We start from the raw sequence: 14,249 nt of genomic DNA, 5'->3' as shown, positions 1-14,249 counted from the left end.
GATTTTCTGATTCTAACTACCAATCGCTACAACACACCTGACGCACGATACTCCGTATATTGCAATAACTCAGACTCGGAGACCACCTCAAAATCTAGGAGGCTGGCAATCATATTGTATTTTTCTGTTCTGTCCTATCAGCTTTTTTTAATGAATACTGAGCATCATCCGTCGGTGTGATTGGCATCACAGCACCGCCCCCTCACATGGAATCCTCCCCGCTCTTTTGGGCGCCGTCCCTGACAGCTCACAGCGTTCGGCTCTTCTGATCGCCTGACTTTAACGGTTGGTGAGACTTACTCAGACCGTCAGACGGGCCATTGACCGTCTAGAAGCTCCACCAACAGAAGATCCCAGAAATTACCAGGCCTTAGTATCAGCCAGCAACTAATAGCATCAGTAGGACTGTCCACATCATGCGCTCTAATGTGTCAACTCTTTCTCATTGATATGCAACTTTTTGTCTCCTGTCTTGCGCTGGCTAAGTATCAAGGCTTACTGACGTGTCGGCTATTCGGATTTGAATCGTCACCAGAGCGGTGTATGCACTGATATGCTCCGTACTCATGTAGGAACAACACATCTTCAGGCAATCCGGAGACGCTAATGCTGTGGAAATGCGAAAGCTCAACAATCTTGGGCATGAGATTGGGTATTTCCTGCTCATAGGCAAGGCATTGAGTTTCACGGTATCCACCAGTCCAGGCCGCTTTTGATCGAGTCCATTTTGAGGGAGGAGGGGTCTTCACAAGGTGCCTAATGAATAAGTCGATCAACCTTGAACAGCATATCAACAGAGTACCTATGAATATGACGGTCGTCAAAGATAAGGGAGTGAAGTGAAGTGAAGTGAAGTGGAGTTATCAGGACAATCTGATTCTTCTCGGCATTTTGTGATCGATGAAAGTATCTCGTCTTCTATATACAAGCATTTCCGGAAACCGTAGCGCTATTCAAATACATGCGTACCTATCATCAGTCAATCGTTTCATGGGTCATCCAAAGCGTAAAATAGATAGAGTCGTCAAGACAGTGCCAATGTCTGCGATGCCCAGTTGTAACTCATCGTAGACAAACTTAATAGGGCGTCTCATGTCGTCAACCTCATGGTTCAGAGCCTCGAAGACTCAGATAAACATTCCCGCCACACCAACAACCATACCAAAAATCAAGTCCTGCAAACCAGAGGGTCGGCCAGATACAGCAATGTTCGGGCTACTTTCCCCCGTGGCATACGTGCCGCAGTACGCCAGGTTGAGCCCATGGCAAGCAGCTTGACTCAAACTCGAACAAACAGACGCGGCGGCTGTTGGGCCGTCGCCCACAACCGTGACTCCTGCACCGCCTCCGGCGACGGTGACTCCATAGCGGCCTCCAAGTGCCGCAGTGCACTGCGAATACTCGCTTTGGCAAACGGACCAGTATGACGAGCATATGCCTGCGTTGGGAAATGTGGTGGGGACATAGATGAACGGATAAGCCCCGGTCAACGTAGAGCCCGTTATTGTAGCGTCGTTGGTAGTCGTAGTCGGTGCCGCGGTTGCGGTTCCAGGAAATCTAAAGCTGGTGTCTGTGCCAGTGGACGTCCCCGTGAGACTTCCTGTGCATTTTGCCCCTCTAGGGCAGCAAGCGATATTATCGGCGGCGTCTCGAGAGCAGATCGAGCCGCTTCTGCAGCAAACGTCGGAATGGCCTAGGTTGGTGCAAGGATCGTAACCCCCGGGGCAATTATCATCGGCGCGCTTCAGGATTTGCAGGACGTCGTGCGCCCTTTTGCTGACTTCTGCAAATTGTGGCGGAGAGAATGGCAATGTCTCTATAGAGAGGACCGTGGAGGCGAGGAATGTGGCCGTGATCCACAATGAAGCCTTCATTCTGGCTGCCAGGAGCTGCGTTCCGCCCACTGGACCCTATCACAGCCCAGCTGTTCCAAAATTTGTAGGATCAATGATTATGACGGTGTTCCAAATATGGTTGGAAATTCGGTGCCAATTAGAGCAAGGACTCTGGTGACTAGCAACAATAAATACTGGTTGTAGTAAACCAAACAGTTAGTATTGTTTTGACGGTTGATGGTAACTGCACAAGGAATCGACGACCCAAAAATGAATGATCATAGGGACTTTGGCAAACTTACAATTTCTTCTTTCTAGAAATCTGATCTTCGAATCACTCGGATCGGCAACGAAATGGAGAGCGAGGCGTGGATGATGTATGCCTCCATGGTCCATAGTGGGCTGCGCTCCCTGAACAGTCTCCACCAGCATCCCTGCCACAGCAACGGTGTGATGGGCCATCGTGTCCGACGGCCAACCGCAGAATCCCTGTGCACAAGTACCTTTCTTCCTGCTGGTTCCTTTTTTGGGTGAATAACTTACTTTGGGCTCTCAGAGTCTTCCAGGAATATATTGCTTGGTTGGACTTCTTTTGAGATGTCGTTGTTGGTCCCGGTCACACTTACCACCTAGATAATTGCTAGTAACCTTCTAGCTTTATTGACCGTAGGATTGCTTTTCTGTCATATCGTCATATCGTGACAGCTTTGGAGTACAAGATGATCACAGACTGGATGTTCTCAAGCCTATATCTACATAGCCTCTATCATGTAGTAGTCTCTTTACAACCTTGGTACTCTTCCTGCCACGTAGATATGTAGCTACTCGGAGTACTAACCATCAGAGATCCTCCTCGAAACATAACACTCGTCTACAGGGTTGCACATAAACAGCCAAAGGGCATAAAATACATCTTCGTGATGTTGGTGTTTGCTATATTTCGTACTTCTTATCCTATTATTATGTCACTAAACTTGGATTGATCTCTGTTAAACAAACAGTCTGTGCTCCTTTTGGTACAGAGATTTCCTGGGCAGTGGAATTCTACTACAATCAGTGGTAACAAAATCTGTCTAGCACACTTACATTCATTTAGATCATCAAGGATACCCTCTATATAAACCCCCGCACCGCTAAGCTTTATAATAAGCGTAATAACATGGTAAGCAGTAAGAAGTTGTGGAATAATGGATGTTTAGGGCCAAGTGTTGCAAACTACGGAGTACGAACAGCAGGGAACAACGGGTCTCTTAATCAACTAAGGTGATGCTGGCCTTACAGGTGAAATTGCTTGGTTCCCCAGTAGAGTTATGGTTCTCGACTACTCGGCCGTTCGCGTTGACTTCTCTTTGATGGATTCTATTCACTCTTTGATGGATTCTATTCACAGTTAGTGACCAACATCAATGATGCTGTGATATGCTCTCTGTCTAGAGATTGGTTAGCACCGCCCTGAGTACGGTTGAAATAGGATGAGGATGAGCTGCTATTGCGGAAGTAATGGTGCATGCAGGCCTGCTTTGCAGATAGCCTCTGAGCTGGATCATATTGAAGCAGGGCATCCAGAAGCTCGCACAGCACTGTCTAAATCCTGGGATCAGTGGAGCTGGGGAGCGCCTCCACTTTGGGAAAGTGGGCTTGTAGTCTGAAAATGTAATAAAACCAGGCCAGATCTCTCCATCTGGGGTGCCATGGGGGTTATAGAACAAAGTGTCAAACTCTATTTGGCCAACTCGAACTAGCAAAAAGCTACGCACCAGAAGATCTTAGAAATGTGAGCAATTTCTGAGGGCTGCGCATACACATCTCCGTGAAGATAACTCCAACAGCCCACATATCAACCATGTTGGAGTACTGAAGCTACGCGAACTATTGCCGTTCCTAGACTTACCAATTCATCTCGGTCCTAGGGCTTCAAAAATGATGGAAGAGTATAACCATTTGCACCATTTTTGCAACCAGCTGTAAAGCGTACCTATTCGACACTTTTTTGTCTCGCCGTTGTCCTTAGGCACTAACCCCTGGCTGTTCGGGGTATCTATATCTCGTCTACGGAGTACGGAGTACTCCATACAACACGAGATAATCCCAACTTGGAACCAATCTATAAAATAACAAGCACATAGTGAGCATTTACAATATCTGCATATCTTCATATGTTACTTAAACTAACTAACCCCGTATTGCTAAATAAAATACCTAACTTTCTCGAGAGATATTATTTGTACCACCCGGAGCCCAAACCCTATGCCCTATGTAGCCGTATTTGGTAGCCTGTCCTACCGCCCAGCAATCAGAGGGTCCAGGCTAAGTATGGGATCATGGGGACAGGCAACTCTGCATATTTCCATTGGCATCGGTCACAACTCCAACTACACCGCATGGAGGATCCGCGGATAATTCGAACAAACACACATATGCTTGAAAGCCCTTCATAGTTCCAAATTCAGTAGTACTCACCGCAACCATACCGAACACGTGCCAGGTAATCGATCCAAAGGACGCGAACCTTTCCCCTCATTAACTACCCCTCCACGTCCTACATCTGCCCTCGACATGTCTATCCCCAACGAAGCTCTCCAGAAGGTACGAGTTGGCTGCAGGCGTATTTCTCCACAATTTTGCCTCCCTAACACTGGTTTTACAGTTGCTTCAAGAGATTGAAGCTCGAGCGATCAGCTCGCAGCAGCAGATCGGCGTCACCAAGGCGCAAATCACCGCAAAGCAGAAGAATGTCCGCCTGCTCGAATTGACATCAAAAGAAATTGGATCGTTATCTAAAGACACAAAGGTCTACGAGGGAGTTGGGAAAATGTGAGTACAGGTTCTGCGTGACTACTTAGTCGTCCCAGAGAGTGAGGATGCCGAGACGAGGCTAACTGTTCCTCCTTTGCTCTAGGTTCGTGGCAGTTCCGATGGACACCGTTGATAAGCGGTTAACGTCCGAGAGAACTGAGCTGAAAACAGATATCGAGGGTCTGGAGAAGAAATTGAATTATCTCGAAATGACATACAAGAACAGTCGCGAAAATCTCGAACAGATTCTGAAGTCTGGTGGACGAGCATGATTGATGAAGCCGAACACAATATCACAGGTGTACAGCAAGCCAGCAGACAACAATTGCCTCATTCATATACTAGGGAAAACTGGGGATGAGTTGAGACATCCCAGGGTATAGCAGAGAGCAAAACGCTCGACACGATTTGCAAAGTGCTTCGATCTGTCAGGTCACCAGGGCTGTTGAGCAGACGCAAGAATGATGAGACCCACAGATACCATGAACGAGCCAGCTCCGATCGCACGTTAGGAGAGTGTACAACTACTTGTGAGGAATACCCAAGAGTACAAGTATGTCCGGCGGGTCCGATTGGGTTGGGTTAGACAAAGGCAGATACCTCTCATCTCGAGACCGATACAACTAGGGATAGTGTGGATCGGAACCATATCTAATGAAGGCTAGTTCCAGTACCAAAACCATATATGAGGTATTCTACACATAGTCATACTTCTGCCCTTTGCAGGGTACAACTGTGGCAAAGTGAATCCGGATCATCAACTCTAAAACTGACAAACTAGCCATCGGCCATGAAGCTGTCAGGCAAACAGGCAGCCCCAAAAGTGGAGGTTAATCATATCTACGCGTAGTTTCACATCCCCTGGTACCTTAAAAGTAAGAAGAAGGGAGATAGAACCATCATCCGCCACAGGCCCACCTGAATCTAGTATCACAGCCCGTAAGTATTGCGTGGGTGGCGTCATGTGCAATCGGGCAGCAACAGTAAGGAATTCCAGTGTTCTCATCCCCATCACGAGGGATGTCACGCCCTAGTGTCAGATGTGTGGATACACAGATGACATCTGAAGAAAAATCCTAAAAACAGTAGAATTCGCTTCAAGGAGCAACTCTTGGGTCACAGCGGGATCAACCGATTAGTTTCCTTGGATAAGGCACAAGAAGGGTGGGACTATTGGATATGGATCTGGGGATTGTATCTAGTAGAAGTGATTAGGCGCCTAAAGCAGCGAAAATGTAAGATTGGCATCCAGTCGATGCTCATCCCATCTAGATCGTTCTGGTCGATTGTTTCTATAGCCGCCAGTTGGCGTTTCGACTACAATGACAATGCACTCGGCATAGTGCATATGCACACTAAATCTCGAGAGCAGTCAATATCTGGAGCTATCTTTCTATCGTTACCAAACCTCCAGTGGTAAGCGAAAGGGAAATGAATAGGAAAAATCAGCAGTACTCCATAGTTAGGCTGCGACCGTTGGGGACGGGATGATCTCTCAGTCTGAGGTCTCCTGTGATACTTAACCTGCTTCCTCCCCCACTTCAGCTGAATGTCATCATCCATTTATCCTCGTCTAATCTTCGTAGCGCTGGCCGTTCCCGCTTTTATGAAGGCTGTGGCTGGTTCGCCTTGTCGATTTTTTAGAGCCAGTCCTATTTCTGTCATTGCCTTTCATCTCTTCTTTTCTTCTCTTATCGTCCTATCCTTCCCCTCAAGTCCTTGCAACTCTATTCAACTGCCGCCCGCCTCATATATAGATTCCTAACACCACCCCGCTTTGATACCTGACGCGGTTCAGCCTTGTCAGCCTCGGCCACGCAACACGATCACATATATAATTTAAATTCCTAGGCAAGCACTAATCAAGATGCCTCGTCGTGCACGTTTAGTCACCGAGTCAGAGTCAGACTACTCAGAGTCGGACGTCTCCATGGACATTCCCCGCCACAGACACTTCGTCAGAAGACGTTCTATTTCCCGTCATCGCTATGATCCTGATTTCAGCAGCACGACCTATCTGAGTCCTGTCGTGCATGAAGATGTCCGTATTCATCGCTCCGCTTCAACGGGCGCTCGGCGCCGCCGTGAATTGCAGCCGCCCCCCCCTCCTCCTGCAGTCATTGTTGATATTAACAATGTTTCCCGCAACAAAAGCACAAACAGGAGTGCCAACAAGAACCGCAAGCATCGCCAGGAGGATACAACCATAGTCGACATCGAGTCGGAGGATGAAACTGTTCTCCGAAAGCACCGTCGACCCCGTGCCAGCACCAGCGTGTCTCGCGAGGCTTCTCCTCGCCATGAGGCGTCTCCTCGTCACCAACGTGATTTTGAATTGGTGATTGATCAACGGATGCTCGAGAAGAACGATGTACGCCAAGACCTCGAGCTCATGAAGCAGCAGATGGAGATCGAACGTCTTGAGCGGGAGCTTGCTCGCCGGCGCGGTGAACATGAGAACAACCAGACTCAACTTATTAGAGAAGAAGAGACCTGGTACGAAGATGAGATCAGTGATCGTCTAAGACGACTTGAGCGGTTTGAGAAGAAGCAGCGCATGGAGGAGGAACAGCGGCAGGCCGAGTTCCGCTTCAAGCTACGAAAATTCGAGGAGGCAGAGCGTCTGGCTGCGGAGCAGGAAGAAGTCCGGGCCAAGCTGCGAGAGGAAAAACTTAAGGAGCTCCAGCGCAAGATTGAGGAAGAGGAAGAGCGCGAGCGTATCAAGAAGGAGCTCCGCGATGAGCAAGCAAGGCAGCTACTCGAGCAGATGGAACGCGAGAAGAAAGAGGCGGCCATGAAGCAGGCTGCTATCGAGGAATGGAAGATCGCCGAAGAGCGGAGGCGCATGGCTGAGCGGGAGGAGAAGGAGAGGAAAGACCGCGAGTTCAGGACTCGACTAAAGATGGAGTTTGGTTACACGGAGGCAGAAATTGAGGACATCATCAACAAGAAGAAGAATCCGCCCAAGGAAGAGGAGAAGAAGAAAGACAAGGAAGAGAAAAAGGAGAAGGAGAAAGAAAAGGAAAAGGAAAAGGAAAAGGAAAAAGAGGAGAAAAAGGAGATCGATCACCATAAGACTACGTGGATCAAGGTAAGTGATCTGGATTCAGAGGACCGAAGCCATTGCATGAGGTGTCTAACATAATCGATTGCAGGTCCACCGCAAGTATATCCTCCCAGAAACACTGATTGCTTATCGCCTGCCTTGGGATTTCGATGAGGTAAGTCATCTGTCTGATTGCAAGTCAAAGACGGCACTATACTGACCTCTTTACCCCCATAGCTCGACGGCAACTACATTATCATCAAGCAATGGATCTCTGAAGATTTGCAGGAAGAGCTCTTCGCCCACACTCGGCGACTACGCGAAGGGAAGCTCGTCACCGAGACCTCAAGCACCCTGACCGAACTGAAAGTCAATGATCGCAAGAAAGACAGGATGTACCTTGTGCGCAAGAAGAGCCCTAACCGGAGGGCATGGATTTTCACATAATGATTTTTCTTGCATGGTATATTGGAGGGTATACCATATTGTTTTTGCATAGGGCTTTTCCGCGCTGAAGGCCCAACCCCAGCTCCCATTACTCTTCGCTAAAGACGGTGTCCTTTTTGTGATGTCTGATGATATAATGATACGTTATTAGCCGTCAGTTGTACTCATTTTTTGGGCTTGTGTCTTTTTGTCTGGTGGAGATGGGATATTCATCGCTATATATGATACAAGAAGCTCAATATCAGAATGACGCCATGTTCTGTTTCCCGTAATTGCCTGTAAACTGCTGCACGAGCAGCGAGAAGTCTCAAAGAAGGAAAATAATAGTATGGCAAGGTCATAATTTTATCATCATAAGTCGATCTTGTCCTTTTCAGCCCAGCGAGCTTCAGCCCGCAGAATCAACTCCTCATAGACGGTCCAGGCAAGTGCTGAGCTGAGTGCCTTTCTGGTAATGCGAAGTCCCAAGCCGCCAAACAGACTTCGAACGCCATCCTCGCGAATCATCAAGCGGACGGCACGTATCATGTTCCCGTACTTGCCAGGCATAAGCTGCAGACGGGTCTTGACGGCATCAAAAGGGTTAGTGATTGCCGTGGCCAGCCCGGCAGCCAATCCACCAGACACAAAGTTGATGGACGAAGACGAAGTCGATTTGAGTGGCTGCTCTGACTGCTCTGAGCTCGCAACTAAAGCTAGACGCCGCTTCAATTGCTCATAGAAAAGAACATAAAGTCCAGCATACGGGGCATCTCGCGCTGCAGTCGCCCCAAATCCTGAAAACAGGCCCCGTACACCTTCTGTACGGACGATATCGCGCCCTGCACTGTAGAGACTGCGATACGCATAATAATCCGATTCATAGCGTACCTTGAGCACGGTGACTGGCATCATCACGAAACCCGCAGCTGTCCGTGCAACGGCACCGGTGGCTAGATTTCCCCAGTTGGATAATTTGGGTAGCGCAGAGGACGAGGTACGGGATTTTCCATCACTGCTGGATGCGGCGATGGCCATGGCAGCCTCTGTCTGCGCTAAGCCTTGACGTAATGCATTCAGACTGGTGAAATATAGAGCTGAGCCAAAGCCCGTTCGAAGGGCTGAAGGAAGTGTGCCACGCCATAGACCGCGGATGGGGTGAGGAGAGGAAAGAATCGTTTTGATAGTAGGTAGGAGAGAAGCGGTTTTCTGAGACTGTTGTACGCGGGTCTTGAGGAGGTCTGCGGGTTGTAGAAGGATAGAGGAGGTCAGGCCAGAGCAGAGACCGGCGGCAAAATGGAAGGTGGTTTTAGATGCTAAACAGGAATAGAGCATTAGCAAATCCGCCTCGGCGCTGAGACCTTGCGATTGGTTTGTTCAAAGACAGATAGTCACAACGTTCGTACATGTGGAGGTGGTTTTCACCGGCGTCACGGCGTATGCAGCATTGTTCGACATTTCCCCTGCAGGAGTCCACAGGCTCGCCCCGGAGATTCGATCTTCTATCAATTTTCGCAATTTAAGCACAAACTGCTTCAGCTCATTCGTAATAACGACAGTGCTCCAGCATCCGTATATGAACCAGAACTTGGAGACCGCTCTGCGGTCGATTTACAACGGCATATGCGACGTCTGCATTTCAAAGAAAAATCTAGTGCTAACGATGTGTGATGAAAGGTCTGTTAGGACAAAAGCCGAGTGAGTCACTTTCTAGGTAGTCATGCAGTGAGTTTTGACTGTGCCTTTCCTCGGCGCAGAGGGTCTCCAACATTTTCTCAGATGCACGACTATCGGTGAAGTCATCAAGTTTCCCGCCGATTGCTTGTGATTGGCTGCAGCTGACCAAGCACCAGCCACATCTGGATATATCTTACCGCCGATATGTAATCATACAGCGTATCATACGGTGATGCATCACTGCCTAAGGTACCTGGGTAGGCACACCCTCTGGAGCACTAGATTATGTCCACTCATGTCTTTGAAGGAGTATACGTCCATAGACGAGGCGACATATTGGAATTATTGCATATTATTCGAGACCACAACTTTTTCTGCAAGCATTCCATGCAGATGAAGAATGCATAGGTGATCTGAAAACAGCAACCATAGGTTAAAATATCCTATAGATGTTGATTACTAGGTCCAGTGAGGCAGGTACCTCTGTCAGTTGGATGAAATTGACTGATCACTGGTAATTTCATGACAATACGGGCTCCGCCGGGGCTTCGGCAGCCAACGGAGGATCTGTCTGGCCAATGGGCACGCTGGTTTTCTGTAATTATCGACGTCACGAGCTTGCGTGGGAGCGTAGGTAACCGGTAGGTTCCTTGCATACCTAGGTAGCAAGTGCGCCCTTTGCCAGGGAATAGCATCTGTCTACCTAGCCAGGTACATGACTAAGGTGCCTCTTGTCTTCTTCTTACATCTTTCTCTTTCCCCTCTTCGCTGCAATGCCATCCATATGCTGACCGGTTTACTCGGCGCAATTCAAAGAGGCTGTCCTATACTCGCCGCGGAGAGCCACCATGCCTCAGTGGTCTTTCCCAACATCCATTCCGTATTCGCCTTCCAAGGACGGATATTGGAGCCCTGTCACATCAACACTGAATTGGTGTGAAGAGGTGTGTATATCTTCGGCTGGGCTCCTGTATTGTGCTCACATGTTATGGATTATAGGATTACTATGCGACCATCTACTCTGCCGAAATCGTCAATAGTATGACAAATCTCTTGTTCATGTGGCTCGGATTCAAGGGCATCCAGAGCTGTCGGCGATATGGACACGACACGATCTTCCAGGTAGCTTTCTACGGATATCTCGTAGTTGGGGCTGGAAGTTTCCTATTCCACTCGACTCTCAAATGCAAGTCCAGTCACTAAGAAGGAAACATGCGAGATTGCTGACTACCTACTAGATCCGATGCAATTAGTTGATGAGCTCTCGATGATCTACACGACATGCTTGATGTGCTATGCCTCATTTTCTTACTCACGACCCCTCGGCTTCCGTATTGTTCTCGCCGTTGCATTGACAAGTTTGGCCGTCTTCATCACTCTTTACTACCATTACCTCCAGGACCCCGTATTCCATCAAAATGCGTATGCGCTTTTGACGATCGTCGTCGTTTTGAGAAGCATGTACACCATGGAAGTGACACTTCGACCCTCTTTGCGGCACTCGACCGAGGAGGACCGGCTGGCTCGTCAGAAGAAAGATCTGCCCGTGCTTTCCAAGGAACGACAGCATTACGAAAATGTCAGGGACGTGAGGACTCTCAAAACAATGTGGTTCATGGTTGCCTACGGACTAGCGATGTTTCTGGGAGGATTCTTCATCTGGACTTTGGATAACCGATTTTGCCCTACGCTCCGCAGATGGCGTCGGGCGGTCGGGCTTCCTTGGGGTCTTTTCCTCGAGGGCCATGGTTGGTGGTACGTTTAGTGTATGAATCTAGTCCTCGGCTTTTTGCTAACTTCTCTTGCAGGCATGTCATGACCGGTATTGGAGCTTACCTATATATCATTTGGGGTATCTGGCTGCGCCATTGCCTGAACGGACGGCAAGAGGAATACGAGCTGTGGTGGCCTCATTTCTGGAACTTCCCGGAAATTGTCCCTGTCAGTACTGACTCCGGAAGTCGACCGGCCAAGAAGTCAATCTGACTCGATTAGCCTATATGTCCTTTTTGACTGGAGCCTGCCCTGTTATCTGCGACACGTGGAGCCAGGCGCTCCAGACTTGCTTAAGTTGCTTTGACAGTCTATGTAGGTCATTAGAATTAACTAGCTTATAGAGGTCTGCCCTGCAATTCCTCAGGGTTATCTTATAGACAAGAAATAAAGTTTATATTTATATATATACATATATATAAATGAAGCTGCTCGACAGGTTTCGAAGCGAGTTTGTCTATGTAGCACTGATGTGGCATAGTTGATCCTTTGTGTATTTGTCTGTTGTAACGGTGCTCTTCTCATTGCATGGCTATATATGAGCTTCTTATAACTTGGCCTCGGAATCCTTCTTGGGTCTCACAGGTGCAGGAACATGTTCCTTCCACCGTGAATCAATAGTCGCTTTCTCGATCTTCGACTTCTTGCTCCACTGCTCTCGGAAGGCTTGCTCCTCCGCCCTCCACCGCTCCAATTCTTTGCCGAGCCATCGGCTCGCCGCCTCGCCACACTCACTGGGCGCTTCCTGCGCGAGCAAGTGGCCATATTTTTTGAGATATACGTCGCGCACACGTCCCTCGGCCGCACCGCCACTGCCGCCGAGCCCCGTGCCTGTATTCTTCATCTTGTCGGCCATCATCTCCGGGAGACACATGTCCGACTTGCCGGCGAAGATATACAACACGCTCGGGCGGAGGTGCTCAAGCTGAGCAAAGATACGGGATGGTTCCGGCCGATAGAAAGGAAATGAGCCAACGTGCTTGGGGTTCAGATCGGGATGCGTTACCCGGTTAATCGGGACGTTCTTGCCAGGGGGCCCGTCGTAGTTGGGCCGGGAAAAGGTGAAGACCTCCTGGTGGAGAGTCGTTGTGAGCGTGACTGGTCGGTCATTGCCTTGAGAAGCTGCACCGTCGTCTAGCGGGTGGACGGCGGTTGGGAGGTCTCGGAGACCGTATTTGATCCAGCGGTCGAGGACGCGGGGGTCCCAGGTTTGGTAGAAGGGGTTCTTCTTGAAGGCTTCTGCAGCGGCTTTGCGGGACGGCCATTTGTCTCGGCGGTAGGTGGAGAGTTGGGTCGTTTTGGCAATGATGAACTGGTCCTTGGACAGGGGTCGTGGCTCGAGCTGGGTGGTTTGGCGTTGGATGACTGGGTCTAGTAGGACCAGGGTGTGAATGAGTCGGGGGTGCATTAGAGATAGCTGCGTTCTGTGATAGCGTTAGATTCGCTTGCCATGACCTTTGAAAGGTCGAGTCAGGTAGACTCAGGTAGACTCACAGGTGAGCACCGCCCATACTGTGGCCGATTCCGACGATTGGACGGGGCATTTCCTTGCGCTTGACATTGACGAGATGAAGTAGATCTCTGGGGTGATCGAACCAGCTAGCTATTGATGTGAACTAGTCAGTTTACCACGTTCGAGAGGTCTGCCCGATAACAATCAACGCACGATCATTTCCTAGAAGATCCTCATTGAGCACGCTGCTTTGTCCTTGGTGCGCCACATCTGCCATCCAGATACTTCGAATGCGGAACCCATTCGCTTTGGAACGCGCATATATCTCCTCCCAGAGTGGTTCATACAGCTCCTGTTCATTAATTCAGTATGCGCTCGCATGTGTCTAGAGTAACTAGATATACCTTTGGAAAGCCATTGGCGTGAGCGGCGAGTATGGTTACATCGCCAGGCTGGGGGTCAGGGTTATCGAGTGGAATGTATTGCTTCACAGCCAGATGCAGTACATCTTCTTGTTCGTTCGCAGTGGCTGCTGGATATTCTCTAATATGTTGGCATTCGACCACATGTTCCACGATGCGGAAGGGTCCTGATATTGATGACGATGACGAAGACATTTTGAATTGATCATCCTACAAAAAATGAAATATACAAAGGAAGAAAGAGCAGAGAGAAGGATTGCTGGACATCAATACTAGTAGCAATCCTACCATATCGATAAACCAGGGACCCCACTGTCATGATCAATCTTGAAAACTACTTGCCGGGGTTGGGGAAATGAGCCGAGGAAGCTGAAGACCGATGGAGGCGGAACAGGTACAGAGCGGATCTCCCAATTGCCGGGGCGAATGGGTTTGTCTACTGTAGTTGGTGATCAATTACCGGGCCAGATCAGCGGTAATGAAGCACTTGTTACTATATTTTGCGACTATTTCACGTTCACCAAATACTTCTCAAACCATTCAGACAGCCGGTAAACGTGTGATCAAAACCCGCGGTCTCCATGAATTTACCTAGGTGTTGAAGTACGTCGCAGGATACATAGTACATACTCGAATAATAGGCTCGAACTTCAAAGACCGAATCAATGAGTCGTGGCATTACAATGCAACCAATAATAAGAATACAACACTTAAACTATCCTTGTTAGCGCCATTACTCGTGTTGCTTTCTACAAAAGGATGTATCGTTTTCATGCATGAATCACGTGAGAAGGCGTCGCGATGCCTCGCGTCGGCGCGTC

The 14,249-nt window shown here is 48.9% G+C and overlaps 6 protein-coding genes across 6 annotated transcripts; 3 read left to right on the top strand and 3 right to left on the bottom strand.

Moving 5' to 3' along the window:
* Positions 1-1,127: 1,127 nt before the first annotated feature.
* On the bottom strand, positions 1,128-2,297 carry AFUA_4G12370 (uncharacterized protein; the record flags this gene model as incomplete). The annotated part of the gene is made up of 2 exons (XM_746501.1): positions 1,128-1,903; positions 2,138-2,297. The coding sequence occupies 2 exons, from the start codon at positions 2,295-2,297 to the stop codon at positions 1,128-1,130; spliced, it is 936 nt and encodes a 311-aa protein (XP_751594.1).
* Positions 2,298-4,137: 1,840 nt separating this feature from the next.
* Positions 4,138-5,895, top strand: AFUA_4G12360 (putative prefoldin subunit 1). The gene is made up of 3 exons (XM_746502.2): positions 4,138-4,421; positions 4,483-4,649; positions 4,735-5,895. Exons 1-3 carry the CDS (start codon positions 4,392-4,394, stop codon positions 4,901-4,903), a joined length of 366 nt encoding a protein of 121 aa, XP_751595.1. The 5' UTR covers positions 4,138-4,391; the 3' UTR covers positions 4,904-5,895.
* A 345-nt stretch (positions 5,896-6,240) lies between these two features.
* On the top strand, positions 6,241-8,124 carry AFUA_4G12350 (uncharacterized protein; the record flags this gene model as incomplete). Its single annotated transcript, XM_746503.2, has 3 exons — positions 6,241-7,722; positions 7,787-7,852; positions 7,915-8,124. The coding sequence occupies exons 1-3, from the start codon at positions 6,499-6,501 to the stop codon at positions 8,122-8,124; spliced, it is 1,500 nt and encodes a 499-aa protein (XP_751596.1). The 5' UTR covers positions 6,241-6,498.
* Positions 8,125-8,475: 351 nt separating this feature from the next.
* AFUA_4G12340 (putative mitochondrial carrier protein) lies at positions 8,476-9,438 on the bottom strand (the record flags this gene model as incomplete). The annotated part of the gene is made up of 1 exon (XM_746504.1): positions 8,476-9,438. The coding sequence occupies one exon, from the start codon at positions 9,436-9,438 to the stop codon at positions 8,476-8,478; it is 963 nt and encodes a 320-aa protein (XP_751597.1).
* Positions 9,439-10,410: 972 nt separating this feature from the next.
* ydc1 (ceramidase) lies at positions 10,411-11,970 on the top strand. The gene is made up of 4 exons (XM_077804655.1): positions 10,411-10,724; positions 10,780-10,966; positions 11,019-11,535; positions 11,589-11,970. The coding sequence occupies exons 1-4, from the start codon at positions 10,629-10,631 to the stop codon at positions 11,764-11,766; spliced, it is 978 nt and encodes a 325-aa protein (XP_077660797.1). The 5' UTR covers positions 10,411-10,628; the 3' UTR covers positions 11,767-11,970.
* Positions 11,971-11,977: 7 nt separating this feature from the next.
* Positions 11,978-13,978, bottom strand: AFUA_4G12320 (putative toxin biosynthesis protein). The gene is made up of 4 exons (XM_746506.2): positions 13,411-13,978; positions 13,220-13,358; positions 13,048-13,156; positions 11,978-12,977 (listed from the first exon to the last, which is right to left on the bottom strand). Exons 1-4 carry the CDS (start codon positions 13,621-13,623, stop codon positions 12,101-12,103), a joined length of 1,338 nt encoding a protein of 445 aa, XP_751599.1. The 5' UTR covers positions 13,624-13,978; the 3' UTR covers positions 11,978-12,100.
* Positions 13,979-14,249: the final 271 nt, after the last annotated feature.

The sequence above is a fragment of the Aspergillus fumigatus genome, chromosome 4 (assembly GCF_000002655.1).
Source record: "Aspergillus fumigatus Af293 chromosome 4, whole genome shotgun sequence".
NCBI lineage: Eukaryota > Fungi > Ascomycota > Eurotiomycetes > Eurotiales > Aspergillaceae > Aspergillus > Aspergillus fumigatus.
The sequence above is the reverse complement of the archived record's forward strand: the minus strand, read 5'-3'. Positions and strand labels throughout refer to the sequence as shown.

Coding starts and splice junctions, on each gene's coding strand:
- AFUA_4G12360 (XM_746502.2), top strand. CDS start 4,392: ATGTCTATCCCCAACGAAGCTCTCCAGAAG. Junction 4,422..4,482: donor CCAACGAAGCTCTCCAGAAG/GTACGAGTTGGC, acceptor CTGGTTTTACAG/TTGCTTCAAGAGATTGAAGC. Junction 4,650..4,734: donor TACGAGGGAGTTGGGAAAAT/GTGAGTACAGGT, acceptor CCTTTGCTCTAG/GTTCGTGGCAGTTCCGATGG.
- ydc1 (XM_077804655.1), top strand. CDS start 10,629: ATGCCTCAGTGGTCTTTCCCAACATCCATTCCGTATTCGCCTTCCAAG. Junction 10,967..11,018: donor ATTCCACTCGACTCTCAAAT/GCAAGTCCAGTC, acceptor ACTACCTACTAG/ATCCGATGCAATTAGTTGAT. Junction 11,536..11,588: donor CTCGAGGGCCATGGTTGGTG/GTACGTTTAGTG, acceptor CTTCTCTTGCAG/GCATGTCATGACCGGTATTG.
- AFUA_4G12320 (XM_746506.2), bottom strand. CDS start 13,623: ATGTCTTCGTCATCGTCATCAATATCAGGACCCTTCCGCATCGTGGAA. Junction 13,157..13,219: donor GGATCTTCTAGGAAATGATC/GTGCGTTGATTG, acceptor TCACATCAATAG/CTAGCTGGTTCGATCACCCC. Junction 12,978..13,047: donor AGTATGGGCGGTGCTCACCT/GTGAGTCTACCT, acceptor ACGCTATCACAG/AACGCAGCTATCTCTAATGC.